Source organism: Protopterus annectens, chromosome 12.part0, assembly GCF_019279795.1.
Source record: "Protopterus annectens isolate FY-2018-M chromosome 12.part0, PAN1.0, whole genome shotgun sequence".
NCBI lineage: Eukaryota > Metazoa > Chordata > Ceratodontiformes > Protopteridae > Protopterus > Protopterus annectens.
In genome coordinates, this window is record NC_056746.1 from 338,899,293 (window position 1) to 338,925,132 (window position 25,840).

At 41.2% G+C, this 25,840-nt stretch overlaps 1 protein-coding gene across 1 annotated transcript in view; it reads right to left on the bottom strand.

Annotated features, from left to right (window-relative positions):
- PARN (poly(A)-specific ribonuclease) overlaps positions 1-25,840 on the bottom strand; it is a 1,015,251-nt gene that overhangs the window by 637,191 nt on the left and 352,220 nt on the right. Inside the window, exons 13-14 of the mRNA XM_044088915.1 lie at positions 9,169-9,187; positions 2,486-2,528 (exon numbers count right to left, since the gene is read on the bottom strand). Of these exons, the coding sequence (XP_043944850.1) occupies positions 2,486-2,528; positions 9,169-9,187 (62 nt within the window). The remainder of the gene's footprint in view (positions 1-2,485; positions 2,529-9,168; positions 9,188-25,840) is intronic.

The following is a 25,840-nucleotide window of genomic DNA, read 5'->3' on the forward strand; positions in this document are numbered from 1 at the left end:
GCTGGCATGGGCGTCTCTGGTCCAGGACCCACTCTGCTCCAAGAGCATTGGAGTCGAGCTGGTCTGGGACACTGCTAGAGTTGAGGAAAGCACCATCCTTTGCTGTCATCTCTCTCAAAGTATCCAGATCCTGGGGTTCTGAAGCAAAATGCTGGATCGGAAGAACAGTTGCAATAAATGGTGATGGGGCTCTTATGGATCCAAGATGGGATGGAGACAGTAAAAGCCCAGTCTCAATTTGCGCCTTAAGCAAACTCCACATCATCCTTTCCATGTCGTAAATGAAAAGTCTAGAGGAGACCAAAGAATAGATAGACCACTCTGGAGACCGTGATTTTTCTTGTCGCACAAGTATATCAATAGATGAAGGGAACCACAAAACACAGAAACATGTAAAACTTTAATATTAAAGTTAGAACTCCGTCAAAACAATAAAAATTGTAATATTGCAAGTGCACATACACAATAGGCGTGAATACACTTTCACCAAATTGCTCCCTCAGGCTAAAGACATCCAATACCTAGAGTCAAGGAATATCGGTAACAAATCTTAAATCACATGATTCATCTATGAATCAGATTATGCAAATATTTAAGATATGGTCTTAAAGTAGTAGTCCCATTAATTCATGGTGGTATGCGACTTTTAAACCTGAATATTAATTTTAATTCTTCATATTCTGTTAAATGTATTATGTTGTCACCTCTCAACGGTGTCATAATTGTCTTAAGTATCATAAATTTAAAGGTGCGTGTTATATTTGTTTCCATTGTGTGCTTAGAAAGTGCATTTGTTAAAATGTTTCTATTAATTTTAGATAGATGTTGGCATACTCGCTCCTTAACATTTTGGTTCATCTTGCCAGTATAGTATGCTGTGCATTTAGTGCATTTCACCAAATTAATTAAATTATGAGTTACAATTACCATAAGCATTCAGATAAAAACATTTTCTTGTTACTGGATGTTGTATACTTTTTTCTGTACACAACTAATTGTGGGCATATGCCAACAAAAGACAAAAAATCTTAAAAAAAAAAAAAAAAAAACCTTAAAAAAATATGCTTTGTTATAGGGAACAGGTTAGTCTAGAACAGATTACTACTAAAAAAAAAAAGAGGGATGTTCAAATGTAATAACTGTACACCTTGTAATTACTTCTATATAACTTATAGATGAGGGCAACAGCCCCTTCAAGATTAACTTACTGCGGTGATCAGCTAAGGCATGGGGAATGAAAGCCACACAAACTTCACAGTCTTGTTCTAAATGAGAAGTACCCAAGCAATACACACATTTTTCATGCAAGTCTGAATGCAGGATTTTGTGCCAGCAAGAAACAGCATTGAAATCCAGTGGGTTTTTGTCTGCCATTGTATACACACACACACACACACACACACACACACACACACACACACACACACACACACACACACACACACACACACACACACCAGCATACCACAAAACCACATTTAACAAATTAAGGTTACCGGGAAAACAGCAATGAGGAAACATAGGTCAACGGCTATACAGAAGGGAAATGGTGTGGAAATGCAAAAGACACAACCCTAACACCAATGAGAAATTGAGAATGGGAGGGGAGATGAAAGAAATGTTATAATAAACTTTAAGATGAACTAGAAGAAAAAAGGATAGCAAAGAATCACTGAAAATGTCAACACTTACCTAATAAGTGGCTAGAGACCAGCACAATCCCATCAAGCCAGGAAGGCGGTCAACGAGATCTGAGGAGTTAGAGAAGATGCAGGGCATTATGGGAGTGGAAGGAACTCTAGGCTGGTAGCAACAGCATCAGTCTTTTGGAATGGCCTGTTCAGATCCATGACCCCAGTAGTGTGGAAGAATGAAATGGACAACATCAGATCAAAATATTAGCTACCTTACAGATGTTGCAGACTTAAGCAGTTCATGCAATTATCACCACAATGGAGGGTGTAGGACTAATTTCTTTATACAGCATGAAAACTGCTTTGATAACATCACTGAAAGTCCTTCAGAGGATTGCTAAAAAAAAAAAAAAAAAACTGGCATGATACATTATCAGTAATTGAAACATGTACCTGCTGCAAAGCACTGTCTTGCAGATCTGAAAGCTACTGCCTATTTACTGAACAAAGATTTTAGGAAGCACTTCAATAAAGAAATGCCAAACCAATGGAATAGTTTATGTGGTACAGTGACTGTGATGAAAGTGAAAGTAATGGTAACATTTAGGTGAGTCTTAGTTTATTAAAGAAAATGGGGAACATGTATTTGAAAATCCCTGTAAAATATTACTGTTTATATAACCTGCCAAACATCTGGTTTATGAACTGGAAAGCAGCCTTAAGAGTCACTTTTCAAGTCTACATTAGTTTTACATTTCTAGCTTTCTGACTTCCTTCAGCATATTTGTTGGAAAGAATGCAGTTAAGCTACATTAGCAATAATGCAGCGTCTCATAATCAGTTTTACTTACTTTAAAAGGCTGCGTGCTTGCCATTAACTTGGTATCCAGAATCCTACAGAAAAAAGCCAAAATGTTGTCAATGTAAGAAGAAATACTAAACCTGTAAAAATCAAGTAGCAATATAAGTGCTAGTACCATACACATTGTCCAGAAAGTCAATCAGCAGGTTATTCAATCAACAAGTGTAGCGTACCATACACATTGTCCAGAAAGTCAATCAGCAGGTTATTCAATCAACAAGTGTAGCGGAGTGTTTCACTGTGGCATCACTAGCGAGTTTATAACTGTCAAAGATCTTAGCTATCACAAAATTAAACAACTTTACCTGCAGCCCCACAAATACTTAACAAGCAGTGAAGATGAGGCGCTGGTGATGTGCAGATGCAACCTAATTTATATGCATTAAGGAAATACCATTGGCTGCTACACATGCAGTAGACATCCCTACAACATAAGGCACAATGACTTCAAAGTAGGCAGCTTCAGAGATCAACCTTGTTTTTGCAGACACACCTACTATGGAAAGGTGAGAACTCTTGAAAAAGCTTGGTTACTCCAAGATACAAATGAGCACTTGTCTAATCTGGAAGGAAATCACCAAGAAAATAAGAGTGACCCCCCCAACACACACACACACTTATATGTTGACTTTCTATTAATCACAACTGCTCACAGGCAACAAAAACTCCATTTATCTTTAAAGGCAAGCCTTCTTACATATTTAACTCAGTGTGGTAGCCGTTTTTGCAAAATTCCTTCATTTTAGGCCAGTCCTATGCAGTACTCATTTACCCCATGCGCCCTTCTCAAGATTCGATGTAAAAGACTTAAGTGAAAATGCAATAATGACACACAGATCAGTGCTGGTAAGCTTAACAAAACACAATGAACTTAAAACATACAATGGCTAAAGAATGTCCTTGATGCCCGAATAAGGAGAAATTCATCTGCTAGTACTAGTAAGGGTGAGGAGTCTTCCCTTTTTATGGTCAACCCAAAAATGTGTGATCACTTAGAGTTAAATAAGTATCTTTACAGAGGGTTCACCTAGTTAGGGCCATCAGGAAACATATGACCATGAAAAGGAATGCAAGATGTTCAAGACCTCCAGCAAATCTGATTCAGTGACTCAAAGACAGATTCAAAACTAGTTTAATCAGAATTAGCTGAACAACCTAAAAGCTTTTGGAAGTGTATTTCTTTGGGGATCTGCTTCCCAACAACCTTAAAGACAGGACCAGTTACAGCCCTCCTCCATTATGTCAGAGGTCACCAGAACTTCATGTATTTCTGAAGGCATGACCTCATTCAAATAGGATTCAGTGAATCTGTCATTAATTAGAAAGCTAATACCATGGCACTACAATGGCAAGTACCTTGATAAACATTTTGGGTGCAGAGAAGAGATTGAATGGTAATATAATATTCTTAAAGTGAAGTCCTTTCAAAATGGGAACAGACAATGAACCAAAAGCAATAATTATATCCAGCAATACCAGATTCTCTGCTGTAGCAAGGGTATAACCCCCTTTGACAAACATCATCTAGAATTCAATAAGGTAGATATATACTGCATTCATTTGTGCCTTTGACTGTTTTTACTGTTTGTGCCTGCTTATTACCTGCAATTGTTTTGCACTGAAATATTGCTTAGTTAGCAAAGACTAGATCCAGACTTGCTGAATCTAGCTTGTTTTTCATGCGCTAACTCAAATCCAGCCATCTTACATTAAGAAGAGCTCCCCTGCACCCCTGTGGCTTATTTGAACGGTTTCTTTTCTGAAATTGTTGCACTTTGTTTGCTGTAGCATACACTAGATTCAGACCTGCTGAACCTAGTACTGTTTGTATAACTTTAACACAAAACCAGACCATCTTTTGCTGGAGAGGGTTCCACTGCACCTTGGTGACAACTGAAGGGTACTGGAACAGGGCTCAATTTGAGCTTTTTTTATCGTTTAATTTGTTTAAATCAGTTTGCTCCATTTGTTATGTAAGCACAGCATTTCTGCGGGTTTGCGCTTGTTTGAACATCACTCGCTGCCAAGAGGCGGTGGGCACAGTTGGCAGTTATAGGCACAATCACTTCTGCTGGTGCTCCAGTGAGTTATTGTGATTATCCCTCACTGACAGGTGATACATTCAGCGAAGCTCCTGAGGTACCAACACAGATCCTACCCACTAGACCTTCATATCTTTTGTGCACTTCTCCTGTCCTCTCCCTGTTTTCTGACCACATCAACTTACCTAGCATTATGGACAGACAATTTCCCAGTTTCTCCAGCCAGCCTGGTCGACATGGGCACTCTGAGGCAATGTAGCAGTTGCCTCTTGTACAATGACAATCCACTTCTAGTCCACACAAATTTATTATGTGAGAGATGCATCTATATCAAGAACCCAGAATCCAAGCTCTCTTGCTCACTAGTCAGTTCATCTGATACTAAGCAGGTTGTCAGCATGCACATACCTCCTGCATCAACCAAACCAACAGCACAAGCCTACATATGCGAAAGTCCTTACCAGAAGCTTACCTAAAGAGACCTCCCAAACACAAGCATGATTCACATTATACATAGTCGGCAGAGCACAGTACACAATACATCACACACCAGTGCCTCACCAGTCAAGCCCCCAAGGCATAACACAAAAACATCTTAGTCAAAGGCAACTAGTGAGAGACAAACAGATGTCCCCCTCACCAGTTTGGATAAGGAAAAAGTCATGGTCAGCTGTCTGTCAGGTGCCAGGATCTGCCACATCACACACACACACACACACACACACACACACACACACACACACACACACACACACACACACACACACACACACACACACAAGTCTCTCAACATCAGGCACTGCTATGACTCGGTCATAATCCATTCTGATGTAAACGACTTGAGACATACTTCACTGAACTATATGAAGAGAGACATGACTCAGTTCTCTGTGTGTCTCAGTCAGGTCTTAAGTAGCATTTTACCTTTGCCTAGGATGATACCTTGATACAAACAAAAAAGACTGACTTCAACAATTGGCTTAGTTTCTGGTGTCATTCAAAGGGGATACAGTATTTGTCATCCTGGGATGACATGGTTGACAGACCTCGATGCTTTGCCAGAGATGGTCTTCATCTGTCACCCCTTGGATTTTGGTTACTGGCTAAGGTTCTTGCCAACCCCACAGTGCCTTTTTAGGCAAATGTCACAACAACAAAATTCCTGAAGTAAAAATACCCTTTAAAAACAACCTCAAGGTTATGCTGCCAAATGCTAGGAGTCTAAACCAGAAACTGCACTCATTGGAAGCAGTCCTTACCTTATAAGATGCTGACATTTGTGCAGTCACTGAGACCTGATTTAAGGCTGCAAAGAGCAACCCAGCTATATTAGGTTACATTTCCTTCCACATGTTCAGAGCACAAAGTGAAGGTTTGAGAATTAAGGGAGGTGGTGCATCAATATTCAATAAAGATAAATACACCTCTAGACTGGTTAAACAGCATGATTCCCTTGAATTACTTCAGGTGCAATTGACTGTAGGTAAGACTCCTCTAAGTCAATGTCAGCTATAGGACCCCCTCCATGAATCAAGACAGCCACTCAGCCTACTTGGATCTACTTGAGTCAAGGTACAACAGAACACCCTGGTTTTGGGTGATTTTAAATTACCCATGCATTGATTGGGTAAATTATACATGTTCTAAGTCACTTACCCAAAGGTTTCTGGACTTCGATACCTCCAGTGCCCTGGGCCAGCTGGCTGACACTCAAACATCCTGGATCTGGTGCTCACCAACATGGGGGACCAGAGTGTTTCTGTTTGAATCCAAGCCATCCCCAGTACGTGACCATCTCTGGTGAGGTCTGACCAGAAAAATCAGTCTCACTAGAAGTGAACTATAACACAAGACCCCCCCCCCCCACTTAGCAGAAACTAGGCAATAAAACTTATCCAAGGACAATTACAACAGTTTACATAACAGCATAAACAGCTTCATAGCCCCCCTCCCACTGATGGAGCAGACACTTAAGCTGAGTTATACACCAATACGAGCACCAGTACAATTGTATTGACTCTGCCATATGTGACAGAACCAAAGCAAGATCTTCAAGGAAAAACAAATCTGCCTGGTGGCCAACTGCCATTAATAAGCTATACAAAAGGAGAAAGAAATTGCTATCTAAGAGTGGAAAGCAATGGTCTCAAAACAGAAAAAAACACTCCCTCTTCAACTTAAGTAAATAAGACTCCTAGTGAAGCCCTCCAAAGCCAACCACAAGGAGTTCTTTAGTTACAGCCATAACCTCAAAGGTACGGCCCAGATTTGCACTTAGCTCATACTTAATGGTAACGTATATATAGAACCTGTAGATACAGGAAACCTGCTGGTCTGACAGGTTCGGTGAAAACTTCACTCCCCTGTCCCCACCAAATGTACCCCAAAGAACCCTTAACACCTGTTCCACCAGCTGGTATCTCCGACTAGCAGGTCTTAAATGGCCTCTATGGAAACAGACATCACAGGCTGTGTTCTACATGGGTTAAAACCGGAATTAGCATCACCCTTGGCCACGCTTTTCAATCCATAGCCTAAGCAATGGCTTCATCCCAGCAGAATGGAAAACCACAGTCATCCCTTTGCATAAAGGGGGTGCATCCACGGACCCTGGGAATTATAGACCCATTAATCTCGCCAGTCTTATCTGCAAGGCCATGGAATGAATCATCATGGACCTTATTAATAAAGATATAGGAAATCTCCAAATGCTCAACCCCACCCAGTTTGGCTTTGTCAAGGGGAGATTATGCCCATTAAACTTGGTGGACTTTTTTGAGACAGTCACCAAAGCCCTAGACAAAAGCAAATCTGTACATACGACCTACCTAGACTTACCAAGGCCTCTGACATAATTCCCCAACTCAGACATCATTGATAAACTCACCCAGCTGGGTATCAACTCATATAGTCACGTTGGTTGCAAACTGGCTCACTGATAGCACTCGCATGGTCAAAATAGGGGATTCCACCTCCTCCAGCAGACTTGTAACTAGTGGTGTTCGACAGGGATCAGTTCTGGAACCCCGATTGTTCAAAATCTACTTCTCCGAAGTACAGGCTAAAACTAAAGGAATGTGGAATGTGGCTGACAAAGTTTGCTGATGACTGTAAACTGGGAGCGATCACTGAAATGCCTAACAATGTCAACATCCTGCAAGGTCTTATGCAGCCGAATGACTGGTGCCAAAGTCATGATCTTAAACTTACTGCAAAAAATGCATCATCATCCACTTCAGCAAGGGTGACATTCCTGCAAACTACCACATCAATAACAATACCCTAAGCACACAGTCAGTGGTGAGAGATCTGAGCACAAAGGTAAACAGCAACCTTAACTTCTATCACCATGTTTCCACAGTGGTAAGGGTATTTTATATTGCTCATCTCATAAGAAGGGCATTGCCTCCAGAATAAGAGAGGTTATAACCCCCCCCCCCCGTACTCTTCCCTCATCAGGCCAATAACAGAGTACAATGCTCCCTTTGGAATACTTCTTACCAAACACCTGCAGCAATTGGAGAGACCACAAAAGTTCCTTACAAAGAAAATTCGGGGTCTTTACGATCTGTCTTATGCAAACAGACAGAAATCATTATCACTTTACTCTGTGTCGTACAGACTGCGCAGAGGCGACCTACGCCTTGCATATACAGCAATCTCTGACCCAGCTTTAATGGAAATGCTGCACATTTGCAAGTCAAATGCGCACCGGTCACCCCCTCATAGGACCTTAACTTGGTAAGTGACATCAACAGAACCTGCTAGAGAAACAGATTTGTCTCAGAGGTTGCCCCACCTTTGGAACAAGTTTCCTGTTCATGTTAAACAAATCCCCTCGTTGGCCTTATTTAAGCATAATTTGGACGATTGGCTGGATAACTGGAAATTCACCCTGGGGGGTTCCACCTGTGTCCCTCATGGACAGGGGCAATAGGTGCTGATTTTAGTGTCTGCTTGAAACAGACACCCTTAGAAATATGGCTAGGCTTGTCAGGGGCCCTGAAGCTGTTAGCTTAGCAACTTCCTATGATAGCCTTGTCTGAGCTAGAGGCTGCTGGAGAAAGGATCATTGAGTGATTTCCTACTGGCAGACTAGTTTAAAACTGTTTATTTTTGATATATACAAGCCTCGTGTTTGCACAGTTTTGGTTCAATTAACCAGAGCTGCTCTGCATTTGTTGTCCTTTGCCAGAGGTCCAGAGGGTTTCTGCTTGAATCAAAGTCATCCAAAGCTAAGAAGCTTATTCTGAGTTTAATCTGCACTTTATCTGTATTTTACTGCATTCATTGTATGCCTTTTGACTGTTTTGACTGTTTGTGCCTGCTTAGCACCTGCACTTGATTTGCACTGAAATATTGCTTAGCACAGACTAGATCCAGACTTGCTGAATCTAGCCTGTTTTTCATACACAAATTCAAATCCAGCCATCTTGCATTAAGAGGGGCTCTCCTACACCATTGTGGCAGAAGAGTGTGGACATAGCCTTGTCTGAGCTGGGGATTGCTGGATGAAGGATCATTGTGTTATTTACTATTAGCAGACTAGTTTAAAACTGTTAAATTTTGACTGTATACGAGCTTTGTGATTGTGCATAGCTGCACACTACACAATGGGGGTTAGTGGTGCCTTGTATATATGCAAATGCCTAGAAACAATTTTTTCCTATACACCAGTTTGTGAAACCCTGCATGTTCCCTGCTGCTCTGCAGACAAAGCAAATGCACTTCTGCACTGCAAGCAACTCACCTAAGCACTGTTGCCCCCACATTCCATCCCTAATATTCTATAGAATAAGTCCTCTTGTTAATCCCAGAGCAACAGCTGATCTAATTTGCCCTCCCAGAAATTAGTACTTAATTACCTGCTACTATGGACAGTCAGTTTCCCAACATTTCTCCAGTCAGCTTGATTGACATAGGCATCCTGTGGCAATGCAGCAATTGCCTCATGTATACCGACAACCACTTGCTCCTAAAGCAAACAAGTACACTATGTGAGACATGCAACTATACCATGAAACTTGAATTAGCCCTCTTGCATAACAATAAACAATACATCAAACAGGCTGTCAAGCACACACACCTCTCCCCTGACACAAGATAAAGTCAAGACACATAAACCCACATATGCAGAGGTACTCACTAAGAGCCTACCAGAAGACCAGAGACCTTCCAAGCACAAACTACACATACTGGTACACAAACAGAATCTACCACTGCACATAAAATACATCAGTGTCTCAACAGTTAAGCCCCTAAAGCAAAACATCTCAAAACCTAATGTCCCAGTCACAGGCGACTCAACAGTGAGACACACAGATGTCCTCATTACCAGGCTGGACAAGGAGGTCACAGTTAGCTGCCTGTCAGGTGGCAGGATCCATTAAATTATGCATGCACTCAAATCACTCAACAATTACCATTTTGACTCTGTCATAGTACATGTTGGAATGAATGACTTGAGATATACATCTCTGGGCTAAACGAAGAGAGACATGACTGAACTCTCAGATTGTGTGTCCCAGGCAGATTTGTCCCTAGCCCTAAGCAGCATTCTACCTTCACCTAGGATGATGCGCAACACATACAAAAAATGACTGACTTCAATAATTGCCTTAGCTTTTGCCCTCACTCCAGGAGAATGCAATATCTGACAGCCTGGAAGGACATGGTCAGACCAAGTTGCTTTGCCACAGATGGCCTTCACCTGTCTCCTCAAGGCTTTTGGACAATGGCAAAGATGTTTGCCTCCCCCACACTGCCTTTTTTAGGCCATGTCAAAACAATAAAACTTCCGACGTAAAGAAATCCACTAGAGACAAACTCAAGGTCATGCTGCTTAATTTTAGGAGCCTAAACAGTAAACTGCATTCCCTGGAAGCACTCCTCACCTTGGAAGATGCTGATGTCTGTGCAGTCACGGAGACTTGGTTCAAGGCCACAGAGAGCACTCAGGCCCATACAAGGCTACAATGCCTTTCACATGTTCAGACCTCAAAATGAACGTGAAAGAACCAATGGTAGAGGTGTATCCATCTCCATTAAATCCAAATACACCTTGAGATTAAACAGCACAATTCTCTTGAGCTACTCCATATCTAAATAGCTATAGGCAAAATACCCTACTACATCATCGCTAGCTACAGGTTCCTCTCCATGAATCAGAAGCATACCACCTACTTGGGAACTTAACAGATTCACACAGCATACAGCCAAACACTTCGGTCATGGGAGATTTCAACTATCCTTCAATCAACCAGGCAGCTTATACAAGCACAAACACAATTGTTCTGAGGTTCCTGGATTTTGTTAATTTAAATGCTCTGTAGAAGTTGGTCTGCACCCCTACTAGGGGCTCAGATGTCCTCACCAACACGGGGGGGGGGGTTAGTGCACTACCCTGTGTGTTGCCCTACCTGGTAAGGTGAGACCATAAATCAGTCTCGTTTGAAGAGAAGCTCAGACCTGACTACTGGGAAGACAGGGAACAGAGCAGGAATCTGGGGACAGCACAGAGACCCAATACAATAGTCATGGTCTTCTTTTCCATCAAAGTGCCTTCCAAGTCCTGTGAAACCTGTCTAAAGACGACGCCATCACAAAAGGAGACATCAAGAATGGTTTGCCTTAACCCAATCTTGAAAATAGCCTGAGTCACGGCAACAGACAAAAGGTCCACTCCTGATCCTGTTGTCATAGCCACAGTAGTCATACTGCAAATTACATGAAAATTCCATGAAAGAAGCCACCATAAGGGTCTTCTGCAGAGACTCCATAACCACAAAATTAGAGCTATTAGGCAGCTTTTCCCAAGCAAGGTTCACAAATGAGGGCTGACAATGGAAACAGTGGGACAGATAATTAAGAGGCTGAAGATCCAAGATGACATAAGACATAATGCAAGCCAGCTAAAGTTTTGGAATCCTTTTACCAGTGCCATATTAAAAAACTCAGATGGGGTTAGTAGCCATAATCTGCCTCCTTGGGAGCAGATGTGGCTGAATCAGGATACATCGAAGATACATGCACACAGCATTCAAGATGGGCTCCATAATATCTGGGGAGAAGGCAAAGTTGGAAGAAGTAGATAACAGACTTTATAAGACTGAATGCATCTAAGTGAGGAATCCTAAGAATAACTACAAGGCAGGGGTTTCATTTTCTTGTCTGCAAAAACTGAAGGACCTCAAGATTCTCAACTTCTTCCTCAGAGGAAACTGAGGGAAAGAAATGCTGCATTTGCCACTAGCTTGAACATGGGGGGGCCTGGGCCAAGTATACAAGCAAAGCAGTAAAATAAACAGGACAATGTGTCAGACAACATGTCTCCCCCACCAGTACAGACATGTGGATATCCAAGCCTGCCTGCAGTAGTACTAGCATAACCAGCCATTCCATGCTCAGTAAAGATGTTTTTCCACATCTGCATGGAGAGATTCCATTTAACAGTGTGTGCAAGTTCTAGTGCTTAGACCACCACCACTATGTACCCAAATGCTTGAGAAGACAGTACAGTTGTTTAAGAAAACTTACTAAAACAGCAGATGTTCAAACAGATCACTGTTGCAGTGGCCTAAGCTGTATGAGATGTGTCTTGTCAAGGATCGGACATCCAGCCAGTTTCCAAAGCTCTAACCTTCTGCCTAACTGCTGGAGCTTAAGGGAGTGCTGGTATAAAAACAGACATATGGATGCCAAAACTCAGAGCTTTCTTCAGGAAAAGGGAAGCTAGAGCCTTGTCAAACAGAGGTATGCTAGAAGAACATTGAAAGCTGAGGGCTCTCACACTGACATAAAGACAAATAACACAAGCGGTAGAAGGCAGGGCATTTGTACTGCAGCAGATCTACTCTTAACATCTACTGTTACATTAAGTTTACTTGTAAAACTGTACTATGCTCATTATTATATTACTGTTGCAGTAGTCCAAGTTATATAGGACAAATAGTGGGAGAAGTATCAGGGTCCAGGAACCCTAGGAAAACAGTTCTAGCAAACACTGCCCTTACCCTAGAAAAGGAGTCAATTTTGTAATGCTTAGTAAATGTGCAGAGAGAAGACCAAGTTGCTGCCTCTAGAATATTTCTAGAGGCCACCTCTTTTCAAAAAGCAACTTTAGTAGCCACAGCCTTTGCCAAAAGGCTTGGACTCTGTCTACAAGGTTCTTATAATGGCAAGAATTAAGATGTGTTTTGATACAGATTATCCATTTTTTTCCATCACAGAAAAACTGCTTATAATTTCTGAAGTCCTTTGCCTTGTCCATTAAGTATCTGTGTTGTCTGTGGAAATCCAGAATATGCAAAATCCTCTCTCCATTAATTTTAGCTTCCTTGAAAGAAGACAAGGAGATTGATCGTTTGGCACTCCTGGAGTACAAATTCTTTAGTTGTCTGTTGTAAATGAAGGCAGATCTACTTGAGGAGTTCCCCATAGCTGAATCAATTCCTGGAAAACCCCCAGTACAACTTTCATTTGTGGACATCTGTCCTTGTCCTGTCCAACCTGTCAATTATAACATTCTGCTCTAAAGGGATGTACGCAGCCTGAAGGAATAGACTGAGCAGAGTTGTTAGTCTCTTAGCTATCACTGCCAATCTTGCACAAGGGTAGGATCTACTGCCTCCATGTTTGTTTACATACATCATCACGGTGGTGTTACCTGTGAATATATTAGGAGAGGGCCTGGGGTCCTGAGGTGATTTAAGGGTCTAAATGCCTTTATTAATGCCATCATTTCTCTGACGTGTGTTTCAGTTCGTCTTCCTGGTTCCACAGGCCCTGGATCTTTACCTTTTTTGAGACCAATCAACATGCAAAGTGTAATGCATCAGTGGTTATGGACAGAGTAGGGGAAGAAGGAGGAGGAGGAGTCAAGAAAAGCCCTGGGTTCAGGAACAACTAATTCAACCACTAATGTATCTCACACTTGACAAAGATCAATACCAGAATGTGCAAGGAAAGGGGGTGCTGGTGCAGAGTCTACAAAGATCTGAGAAACTACTGAATTGTTCTCATGTGAAGTCTGCAAGAAGAATCATGAAACTAGGGGCCATGAAACAAAGCTATGAGATATTAACCAGATTCTCAATAGCCAGGAACTATGAACAATTCCACTTTTACTTGAGAAGAAATGCCATCATAGTGCACTTGTCCAAGATGCATCATAGAAACACTTGATGGATGGAATACGAGATGATATTTCTGGGTTCACTTGAAATCCTAGATTGAGAAATACACATAATTAACAAGACTGACAGCCAGAAAGAGTCTCTGCAAACATAAGGTGGCAGTTGTTTAAATGGGGGGGGGGGGGCAAATTTCCTGTAATCTGCAATGGGCTATTATCAGAGTTAGACACTTTTTTGTGAACACTCTTGGAGCTATAGACAACACAAAAGGTACAAATAAAATTGAAAATTTAAAAGCCAAACACACAATATTAAATCTGAAATATTTGCAAATGGGAATAATACAATGGGCATCTTTTAAATCTACAGTTACAAGGAAACTATGAGGATGAATGACTGGTATCAGAGACTACAGATACAGATTCTTAGTTTTAGCACTTAAATTTGCTTATTCATGCTCAGCACTTTTCAGAACTTGTAAGCACTAAATAAGCTACTAATTACTATAGCACTCAACCTTCCTCATTACCTAGAGGAAAACAGTTTTTGTACTTACTTTTCTCACTTGCTTAGAGAAAAACAGCTCTTGTACTCGCTTTCCTCACTTATCTAGAGGAAAATAGTTTTTTATTCAGGCATGTCCAAGGGTCAGCTCCCAGTGTTCTCTCCTGTCTATCTGATGAATCTGGGCATCTTGAGGCAATGAAGAAATTGCCTCATGTACACAGACAACCCTTTCCTCCTATCACCCAACACTACAACCTGTGAGAAATGCACTTATCTAGCCAAACTGGAGGTAAAGCTCTCTCCAACCAAGACTGAACTTGACAGTCAAGAGAAGAAGGTAAACATTTGCATCACACCACACTCATCACAGTCTCACTAAATCTACACCACCAAAATCCACACATAGAAACACAAAAACATTCGCAGAGGATCTCAATAATAATCTGTCTAAGCAACAGAGACCTCCAAAGCAGAAACGCAAACAACCTCCATCCCCCAGCACAACCCAAATGACACAGCCCACAGACTCGGTGTGCCACTCAACCACAGCCAATAAGGCAAAACAACTTACCCAACACACTAGTCATATGTGACTCTACAGTCAGGCACACTGATGTCCCACTCACCAGGCTAAACAAGGAGAAGGTTACTGTCAGCTGCCTGTCGGGTGCCAGGATCCGCCACATAACCCACGCACTCAGGTCACTCCACAACAAGAACAAACATGACTCTGTCATTCTCCATGTTGGTGTGAATGACCTGAGACATACCTCCCTAGACTACATGAAAAGAGACATGGAAGAGCTCTCCAATCTTGTAGCCAAGGCAGGTATGACCCTAGCCCTGAGTAGCATTCTGCCATCACCCAGAATGATACCGCAGTACAAGGACAAAATGATTGACTTCAACAATTGGCTAAGCTTCTTGTGTCATTCTAAGGGGATCCAGTATCTGTCTGCTTGGGATGACATGGTCGACAGACCACGATGCTTTCCCACAGATGGCCTGCACTTGTCACCCCTGAGATTCCGGATACTGGCTAAGGCTCTTGTCGCCCCTCTAGTGCTTTTTTTAGGCAAGGTTCAAATGACAAATTCACCACTGTAACAGGAACAGGCAAGCAAAAACTTAGGGTAATGCTACTCAATGCTAGAAGTCTAAATCTCAAAATGCACTCACTCAAGGCACTCCTTAAAATGGAGAACATAGATATCTGTGCAGTGACTGAGACCTGGTTCAAGGCTCCAGACAGCACCCCTGCATTACCAGGCTATAACTCATACCACACTTTTTGGCCATGTAACCTGGGCCGAAACACCAAAGGCGGAGGTGTGTCCATATTCATTAAGGATATCCGCACCTCCAGGCTAGTTGTGCAGTATAATGCATCCGAGGTTATCCAAGTGCAACTAACTCTGGGCAAAACTGCAATCCAAATTGTACCTTGCTACAGATCCCCCACCATGCCCCAGGATTCCCACTCCTCTTTTCTTGATGTACTGGAAAATATTAGGGTTCAACCAAACACCGTAATAATGGGCGACTTCAACTACCCCACCATTAACTGGGAAAACTACTCATGTACCAAGCTCCTTAGTTCAACGCTTTCTGAAATTCAAAAACTCCAATGCCCTGGATCAACTTATCCATATACCCACCAAGGGCAACAATATCCTAGACCTAGTCATTTCCAACATGAGTGACCGGTGTTCCACACCTGAAGTCAACTCCTCGTTGGTCCGATCCGACCATAAGCTAACCACCCTTGATATCTACCATCCTGCCTCTACCCCCCATTAAGGAAACCATGGTAACACATTTCTCCAAAGCCAACTACATGCTTCTTAAGACAGACGTGGTGAACTTCATGACACCCATGCAGATGGACAATACAGTTACAACTGCTGAAACCTACACAAATAACCTCTATAAGCACTTACATGAGTGCATGGATTGTGCTATCCCAAACAGAACCAAGACGTTATCCTCCAAAAAAAAGCAAGCCAATCTGGGCATCCCCCGCCATAAACAAACTGTACAACAGGAGGAAGAAACTGTTGCAAAAGAGTAAAATCCCATGAGTGGAGGAGCTTCATGGTCAGCCTCAGAAAGAAGCTGAGATCCCTTATAAGACCCCCCAAAGCTAGCTACGAAAACAAAATTGCCACTAATTCTACAACCACAAAGCATTCTACAGCTTTGTCAAGAATATCGATGGCAACATACAGATCTGCTCTGAGTTACAGCACAACGGCATGAAAATTACAGAACCAACTGATATTGCCAACATCCTGGCAGATAGGTTCAGTGCTAAATTTACCCCCCCTCACCCCCTAAAGGGCCAATTACCTATACAGGAACCCCCTAAAGGGCCCATTACCTATACAGGAAGAATACAGAGTCCCTGTAATCACAACAACGCAGGTAAAAGCTGCACTCTCTAAAGCCAAAAACACAGCATCCATGGGACCGGACAACATCCCAGGCTGCGTTTTACATGAACTTCAGAACGAACTGGCTCCCCACCTAAGCACCATGTTCAATAATAGCCTCGCATCAGGCTTTGTGCCTACTGAATGGTGCACAGCAACAGTTATCCCACTCCACAAAGGGGGAGCCACCACTGATCCTGGGAACTATCACCCTATTAGCCTGACGAGCCTGGTCTGCAAGGCCATGGAAAGTATCATCATGGAACTCAGACATTGGTAACCTCCAAACTCTGGATCCCACCCAGTTCGGGTTTGTGAAAGGCAGATCATGCCTCCTGAACTGGATTGACCTCTTTGAGCCAGTCACCAAAGCCGTAGATGAGGGTAAGGTGGTTCACACAGCCTATCTTGACCTCGCCAAGGCTTTCGATACCATCACCCATTCTGGAATTATAGCTAAACTCACTAAAATAGGTATAAATCCCTACGTCACAAGATGGGTTGCCAACTGGCTCACTGACAGAACCCACACTGTAAAAGTCGCAGACTCCAAATCTGACCTCAAACCAGTGACAAGTGGAGTACCACGGGGTTCAGTCCTGGGACCTCTCCTGTTTGGTATCTACTTCTCTGAAGTACAGGCTAACACACAAGGCCTCTGGCTAATGAAGTTCGCAGCTAACTGCAAACTAGGAGCCATAATAAAGTCTCCAAATGATGTGGAGATCCTACAGAAGGGCCTCGCTGAGACAGATACCTGGTGCAAAGCCATGGCCTCAAGCTCAAAGCCAAACAGTGCAGTGTCATCCCCTTTGGTAAAAACTCTGTACCCATGAACTACCACATAGGCAGCAATCTACTTAACACCGAATGTGTGATAAGAGACCTTGGGACCAAGGTGGACAGTATAGTACAACGCCCCTTTTGGAATGTATCTCACAAAACATCTGCAGCAGCTGGAAAGGCCACAGAAGTACCTCACAAAGAAGATTACTGGCCTCAAACAAATGCCCTACACTAACCGTCTCAAAAAACTCCAGCTTTACTCCGTAGCATATCATCTACTCCGAGGTGATCTCTGCCTAACATATAAAGCTATGTCAAACCCAGAGCTGTTGGACATGCTACACCTAAAGAAATCCCAATCACTCCGAGCTACACGCTCTAGGGACCTAAACCTGGTCACCACAATAAAACATGACATGCTGGAGGGATAGATTCCTGTCCCAGAGACTTCCCATACTCTGGAACAGGCTACCTATCTATGTCAAGCAACGTTCTTCATTAGCACTCTTCAAGAAATGTCTTAAGTAGTTGGGAAATAGGAAATACACCCCGGGTATCACATCTGTGTCTGCTTGACAGTGGCACAGGAAAATAACTTTCTTGGGTGGCATAAGCCAGGGAACCTGGTTCGTTAGGCTTACGTAGGCCCTTGGGCCGATAGCCTAGTACCTACCTATGAGAACATTTGAATCTTGGAATAATGTGAAAGCTTAGAAAAGAAAGGGTCAGGGCAGGTCTCCAACTTCTTTCTTTCTTATGAACCAGAAATATCATTGAATAAGACCTTTTTTATATTAGATTTGAAGAAACATGTATGATTCCCTCAGACAACATATGATTCGGGATACAGGAAATAACGGATAATGTTCTACCAAAAGAACACAGGTTAATGATGGAAAGGAAGGGGAGAAATCGTGGAATCATGGAGTTATCGACTAGAGAAAACTAAAAGCAATTAAGACAAGAAGTGTCACTGTTAGAAGACTATAGAAGAGGGAATAGATCAACAAAAATACTAAGGTAGATGTGATAAAAGCAATGAGCAGAATTAGAACAGACCAGGATCTATCATGCACTATCGCAAATAAACTAAAAATTTCAGCAGAGGCGGAAAACCTTAGAAGATGAACAGATAAATATAAAGGAAAATTACAAAATACTCAATTTATTGATGACCCAAAAAGGTTTTATATAGAATTGGGAAACAAGGTAAAAGGAATTGAAAGACTGCCAAAAAAGAGGAAATGGATACAATTTGGAGAAGTATCCATGAAGCTCCAGTGGAACATAAAGTTGCTAAATGGACAGAAAAAGTAAAAGAAAGAATAAAAAGTTTAATGGTACAGGATATAAAATGGGATGAAGTAACAGCTAGAGAGATTGAAACAAAGTTAAGAAAAGCCTCTAAATGGAAAACCCCAGGCCCAGATGCAGTACCTAACTTTTGGTTAAAAGCATTAATATCTTTGCACGAAGATTTAGCCATAATTAAGAACTATTTTTGTGCACCCCGAACAGACACAAACTTGGCTAACAGGCAAAACGATGCTCCTACTTAAGAGTAAACCTGCAAGCTACCCTAAAATTATAGACCAATAACTTGTCTTTCAATGACGTATAAACTATACATGGGAATTGATGCCGACAGAGTTTATAGTCATTTAGAAGAAAATTCAATTATGGCAGAACAACAAAAGGGCAATAAAGGAAAGTCATACGGAACAAAGGATCATTTGATGGTCATATTGGAGAACTGTAAAAAGTGGAAGAATTTAAGTATGGCATGGATTAACTATAAAAAAGCATTTGATAATATCCCACATTCATGGATAAAAGGGTGCTTAAAAATGTACAAGATGCACCCTACACTGATAGACTACATTGCAGTGACCATGAAACAGTGGCAGACCACTTTGCAGTTAAGCCATGATAAAGGACAGATTATCTCAGGAATAAAAATTCTAAGGGGGATATTCCAAGGTGACTCTGTCACCACTGCTATTCTGCCTTGCCATTAATCCATTAAATTGTTTACTTAACAGATTATGCCATGGCTACAATTTGGAAAACAACACAGTGTAAAGACATCTTCTATTTGTCGATTTAAAACTGTATAGCTCATCAGATGAGGAACTGAACGTACAGCTGCAGGTTGTCAAAACTTTTTCAGATGATATAAGAATGTCATTTAATCTTGATAAGTGTGCAAAAGCAGCTTTTAAAGCAGGAAAACTGCAGCACCAGGAAAATATCAGTTTGTGACAAGGATGTGATATAAAAGAACTTGTGCAAGAGGGAGTGTATAAATATTTTGGGAATTGATGAATGATCAACAATAAAATAAGAACAAATGCGAATAAAACTTAGTAAGGAATACTTTAGAAGACTTAAATTAATCCTGAAAACAGCACTGACATCTAGGAACAAAATCCAAGCTATGAACCAATTCGCTCTTCCTGTCCTAACTTACAGTTTTGGAGCGACTAACTGGCCCCAACATGTGTTGGATAGATTAGATAGGAAAACAAGGAGGATACCTCATGTTCACTAAATGACTTATAAAAATTAGTGCGTACCAAGATTATACATTCCCCGTTCTGAAGGAGAGATGTGCCTCCTTGAAACTGATTACAAGTATAGATTTGCAATCGTGGGACTCCACACATCTGCTGAACTCACAAGACCCAAACATAGTGAAAGTTTTGTAACATGAGAATAAATCTAAGATGACTTCTCTGCTTAATCTAGCAGAAGCATATTGGCGTTAAGCAGGAATGGAAATCAAACCAGAAGTAGATAAAAAATCAGGCAGCAACTGAATGTGCCAAAAAAAAAAAAAGAAAGACAATAAGATGAAGGACCAGATGAGAAGGCAAGAAATGTGGAAAAAGCATAAATATACTTGCAAGTATAGAAAACTTCTGGAAGAACCTCATGTTGATCAGGAACAAACACAGGAATGGTTATGAGAGGCGAATTTAAACAAAGAGATGAAAGGTTAATACTGGCAGCCCAAGATAGTGGGCTATGTACACGCTGGTTTACAAAGTCCATTGAATGTGTAGGAGAAACAGACAAATGTAGGTTTTGTAAAACCGAATTGGAAACGGTCGCACACCCTCATTGCTGGCTGTTATATACTAATGGCAGAAGAATGGTATACTGAAAGGCATAATAATGTGGCAAGACTGTTGCACTGGGGATTGTGCAAAACATGATATTGAAGTGGTTGAAAAACACTGGAAACATGAGCCACAAAGCATCATAGAAAATGGAAGTTTATATACAACGTGATCATCTATTACCAACGGTTCAAAAAATAGATATTAAAAAAACAGATACAGAGGTCCAAAGAAAGAAAGATAAAATCATAAAAGATAAAAAGAACTTTTACACCCAGCTACAGCAATCCTCCCACCACCATCCACATAAATTTTGGAAATCTATTAACACACTTCTTTCTCCCGGAAAGGTTGAAACTCCCAATCCACTTGGCTCCTGCCCTGACTCTCCCTTACAAACAGCTAATGCTTTCAATCACTTCTTTACGACTACAATACTTAAACTGGCCAACCAACAAAGCCCTGACCCCTCTCTATTAGGTAGCCCAAGCTTCACTCCCCCACTTATGCAACTTAAACCCATACCTACCTCCTATATTCTAAACTTACTTCAAAAACTTAAAGCTTCTACCCCCTCAGCTGACAAACTGCCAGCCAAATATCTCCAGCTAGGTGCCAAAGCTATTGCCTACCCTATATCTATACTTATAAACAGAACCATAAAAGAAAGTACTATACCTTCACTCTGGAAAATCTCACACATCATCCCCCTCTTCAAAGGGGGCAATTCATCTGAGTACTCAAACTACCGCCCTATAGCACTGCTATCTCCTATTGCAAAAATAATGGAGAAATGCATCCACAAACAGTTACTAACTCACCTCCTATCTAATAATCTCCTCACTAACTGCCAACATGGCTTTCGTCCTTACCATAGCACCACTACAGCCTTATTATCCTTTATTGACTCCATTAATATTAGCCGGAATAGCAATCTACTTTCATCAGCATTCTTTGTAGACCTGTCCAAAGCCTTTGATATGGTGAATCACCAACTCCTCCTACATCGCTTAAAATCTCTCTCACTCGATAATCTTGCCTTAAACAGGTTCACTTCCCATCTTCATAACCGGAAACAAGCTGTTTTATGGAACAACAATCTTTCTGAACTTCTCCCCACCACCTTAGGTGTCCCTCAGGGCTCCATCTTAGGTCCGCTTTTATTTTCCATCTTTATTAACTACTTACATCTTGCCACCCCCCTAACTACTTGTATTCAGTATGCTGATGACACCACCATCATTTGCTCTGCCACAAACCAAGCTGACCTTCACTACCTTACCCAAAAGACATTCACTACTATTGAACAATGGTTCTCCAACCACTGTCTTCTCTTAAACCCTAAGAAAACTAAACTTCTCCTCTTCTTACCTACACACCTGTCTCCCCCTATTAATTTCACTATTACTTCTAACAATGGCACCCTTATCTCTCCTGACCAAACAACCAAACTATTGGGTATTACTATTGACAACCTATTAAAATTTGATTTTCACATCAACTCCATCATAAAAGCAACTAATAGAAAGTTAGGTTCTCTCTACAGAATCAGAACTTTCTTTACCCCTGAAGCAAGAACTACCATAGCTAGAACACATCTTATCTCTACTTTACTATATGCTTCCCCCATATATACTAATCTCTCTAAGCATAACATAAATAAGCTTACAACAGCCTACAACAATGTTGCCAGATTTGCCACTGCCTCTCCATATAAAACACATCACTGTCTGAACCTCTCTAACCTAGGATGGATGGAATTACCCCACCTAATTCAGTACTATCAGCTTACAATTGCCCACAAAGCCCTTCACCACCCTGAAAATATACCCATGCTCTCCACCCTTATAAAACCCTACAACAACTTAAAAGCCCTACGCTCTTCTAATAAAATACTGATACAAACCTCTCTTTCTAAGAATACAGCAGGTGACTCCATATTTTCAAACTCAGTCGGTAAAATTTGGAATCAACTTCCTCCAGACCTTATAGCCCAGACTTCCATTACACTATTTAAGACTAAATTGAAGCTCTTTCTTACTAAACACTGACTTTGCTCTTGCATCAACCCTAGCTGATCTAGCTCCTCTTCTACCTCCTATTCTTCTCCTATATCCCTTACACTTTCTCCCAAATCTATTTCTTCAATTTATTTTTTCCACCCTACCTGAGATATGACTATCTCAACTTTATACTATACTTTTCTAGTCACACTTATGTAAACTTTTTTAAACAACTTAAATTCTTTGCTCACTTTTACCTGTACTTGAGTAACCTCCTTGTCTCTCTATCCCCCTTTTTTTTCTAACTCCCTGAAATTGTTGTTTATTGCCTTGCTTATTTGTAATTTATATGCATTGTGTATTTTGGATTTAACGTTTTGTTACCATGTAGTAGATAGCGGAGCTTTTCTCCTTGGGCCTCCACTGAAAATGGATATGTATCCAGTTGGACTAGCCCGGTTAATAAATGTAAAATAAATAAAATAAAATAAATAAGAAGTAGCATTGATCATTGAAATTGCTACACCCAGTGACTACAGTGTCTTGCATACAGAAAGAGACAAAGTCATAAAATATCAGGATCTGCAGGCAGAAACAAGAGCAATGTGGAAGAAAGATCCCCAAACAGTTGCAATGGGACTTGTAAAAAAGAACCTATAATTGTATCTAGATAGGTTACCAATCCATGTAACCCCATACCAATGGCAGGAGTCATCATCACTGGGCACGTTGCAGGTACTACGAAGAGCACTTTTGGCAGACATCAAAGATTAAAACAATAAATACTACTTTCATGAACTTTAATCATACTTCGACTTAGGAATGGGGTCCATTACCATCATGGTATTAGAAACCCAAATGATTTGGAGCAATTAAAAAAAATATACAAGTAAAGTTTGATTGTGGGGGAATCCCTTGAAAAGGATGAAGAGCATCACACTACCAGATGCAACCTTTTGAAGGTTTCTCAGGAAGTGAAAACCTAGATTTTAGGAAAGCTTTACTGGATTGCCAGGTGGAGCAGGGGTGGGGGTGTGGTCAGAGAATAATGTGACATTCAGTCTTTTTAGATTGTCCTGGGGAAGGCACACTTCTTTTCTGACCTCCCTGCTATTGCTTCTTAAACATTTGCCTGTTTTTTGCTGGGATTGCCTATAGTGTCTCCTATAAGAGGATCTTGGACTAGCTGGAATGTTTCTACTGCATTTATTAATGAGGAATATACATATTTGAGATACCCATTGAATAAGCTTTCCCCTTTGATCAAATCTTTTTAATACTTTAGCAAAGGACAAATCAATAGCACATCCTTTTCACTGGAGCCCAGGGAGAAAAGCTCCACAAATAAAACCGAAAATACATATGCACAGGTGAAAACTGACGTATTGCAATATACTGTAAATACATAGATTAATACAAACATTAATGCACATAATATGCAGAATAATATACATACACCATCATCAAAACAAAATACACTATCAAATAGCACTGGGGGTATTCAGCAGCTCAGCCTTCACAGCTTCTGGAAAGTTCTGAAAGCACAACCAAAAAAATCTTCTAATTTCTGAGCCAGTGTCAGCTGCCCCAGATTATAAGCTTTGCTGGGTTTCAGAGATTTATTTTGGTCTCAGTTAAAAGGGTCACTCATACAGCTAATGGGGCCAAATAAAGACAACTGATCATCAAGAAACAGACGTTCCACCCCCCCCCCACCCCCGATTCGCATTCCCTGTACTCTGATGTAGAAATCTGAGAGACATACACCTATCCTATTTCTTCTACATCTTACTCCTATTCACAATTGGATGTAGTAAGTGCCTCTTCGTTTTAGAAATCCAAGAATGTAATGAATGACACGGTTTGACCAAGTCCTTAGCAAATGCTAACCCACCATCTTTAAATCCCTTGAATGAAGGGGACACTGGGGCACATGTTTGAGTTTGCACTTCCTTTTCCTGGGAGTATCTATCGAAAAAGAGGCTTTGTGAGGAGCAATGCCAGAGAAGTTGAAAAGAACTGGTGGACAACCTGTTGGCTCCAAGATGGCCCATGCATGAGATCACTGACTGATGGCAAAGGTAAAGAGGAATGCGAGAAGACATCAAAACCTCACTTTTCTTTTAGACCACCAGAAAGGAACTCCCAAGGAGCAGATACCCTGGTCCATAAACTATCAGCAAGAGATTTCAAATTTAGGTCCTCCAAATGAAGTAAGAGGTTGCTACATCTGTTTCTTAAAGTTTTGGAGGTGAAAGACGAACAAATCAACAAGCCTGAGTATCTCAGTCTTCCCCTAGATACCAGAAACCAGATGTGCGGTGACCTTTGTATGATATTTCTTGCCTTCCTAAACACTTCCTTCCATTTTCTGTGCAAAAGTGTACCTCTTGTTAGAATTTATGCCTAGGAGAAAGAGGAAGTCCATAATGTGGTAATTATCGGCTCATTCTGAGATAATTGGGCAACCACCGAAGCTATAAAGTCAGAGTTTTAGGGTGAAACTCACTGGTTGTTTCAACAACAAGAAAGTTCTAAGTTTTGGTGCCCATATGTCTGTTTTTATACAGGCTCCCGTGAGCCCCAGTGGCTGTATAGACACACAGAAGGTGCCCTAGAGCTCTGGAAGTTGACTGGACATTCAGTCCTTGGTGAGATAGGTCTCATGAAGCTTAGTGCAATAGTGATCTAATAACTAACATTTAGAAAAGTCTATTCCAAATGGTAGGCCTTCAACTTTGGGGTGGAGGCAGCCCGAAAGTCTAAAAGCCACTTCAACCATAGATCATTCACTTCAGGGTTTGAAGGACTCACCATACTTAATCTGGCTGGGGTGCATATAAGTCATGAAGGCTCTAATATGGGAACAGCAGTAGTGGCAAGATGAGGACCATAAGATAGCTGCCACGGGGGTCACCTACCTTGTTCCTCATTGTCAGACTGGTTAAGATCACTTAATTACTTGTCAAACTACAGCATAGAAGCTGAAACATGATGAAAGGGGCAGACTGAGAAAGAATTTACAACATTAGGCTTTGGCTGATGCCTGGTATCAGATTCTTGACATGTTCTAGACTGCCTGACAATAATCCATGATCAATAGGACTCTCCTGCTGTTCCATGTGCTAGCACTGTTAATAATTCAATCTTGTGTCTCTTCCTGTGCATGACTGGGTTGAAGCACTTAGACTTGCAATAGTCCTTAATATTACATACCTGTTTTACTGGCAGCACAGAGTTCTGCTGAATTGCTTTGCCTGTGTTCCAATGACTACAAAAACACTTGTATTGTGTGTGACCTGGTCAAACATTTCAATG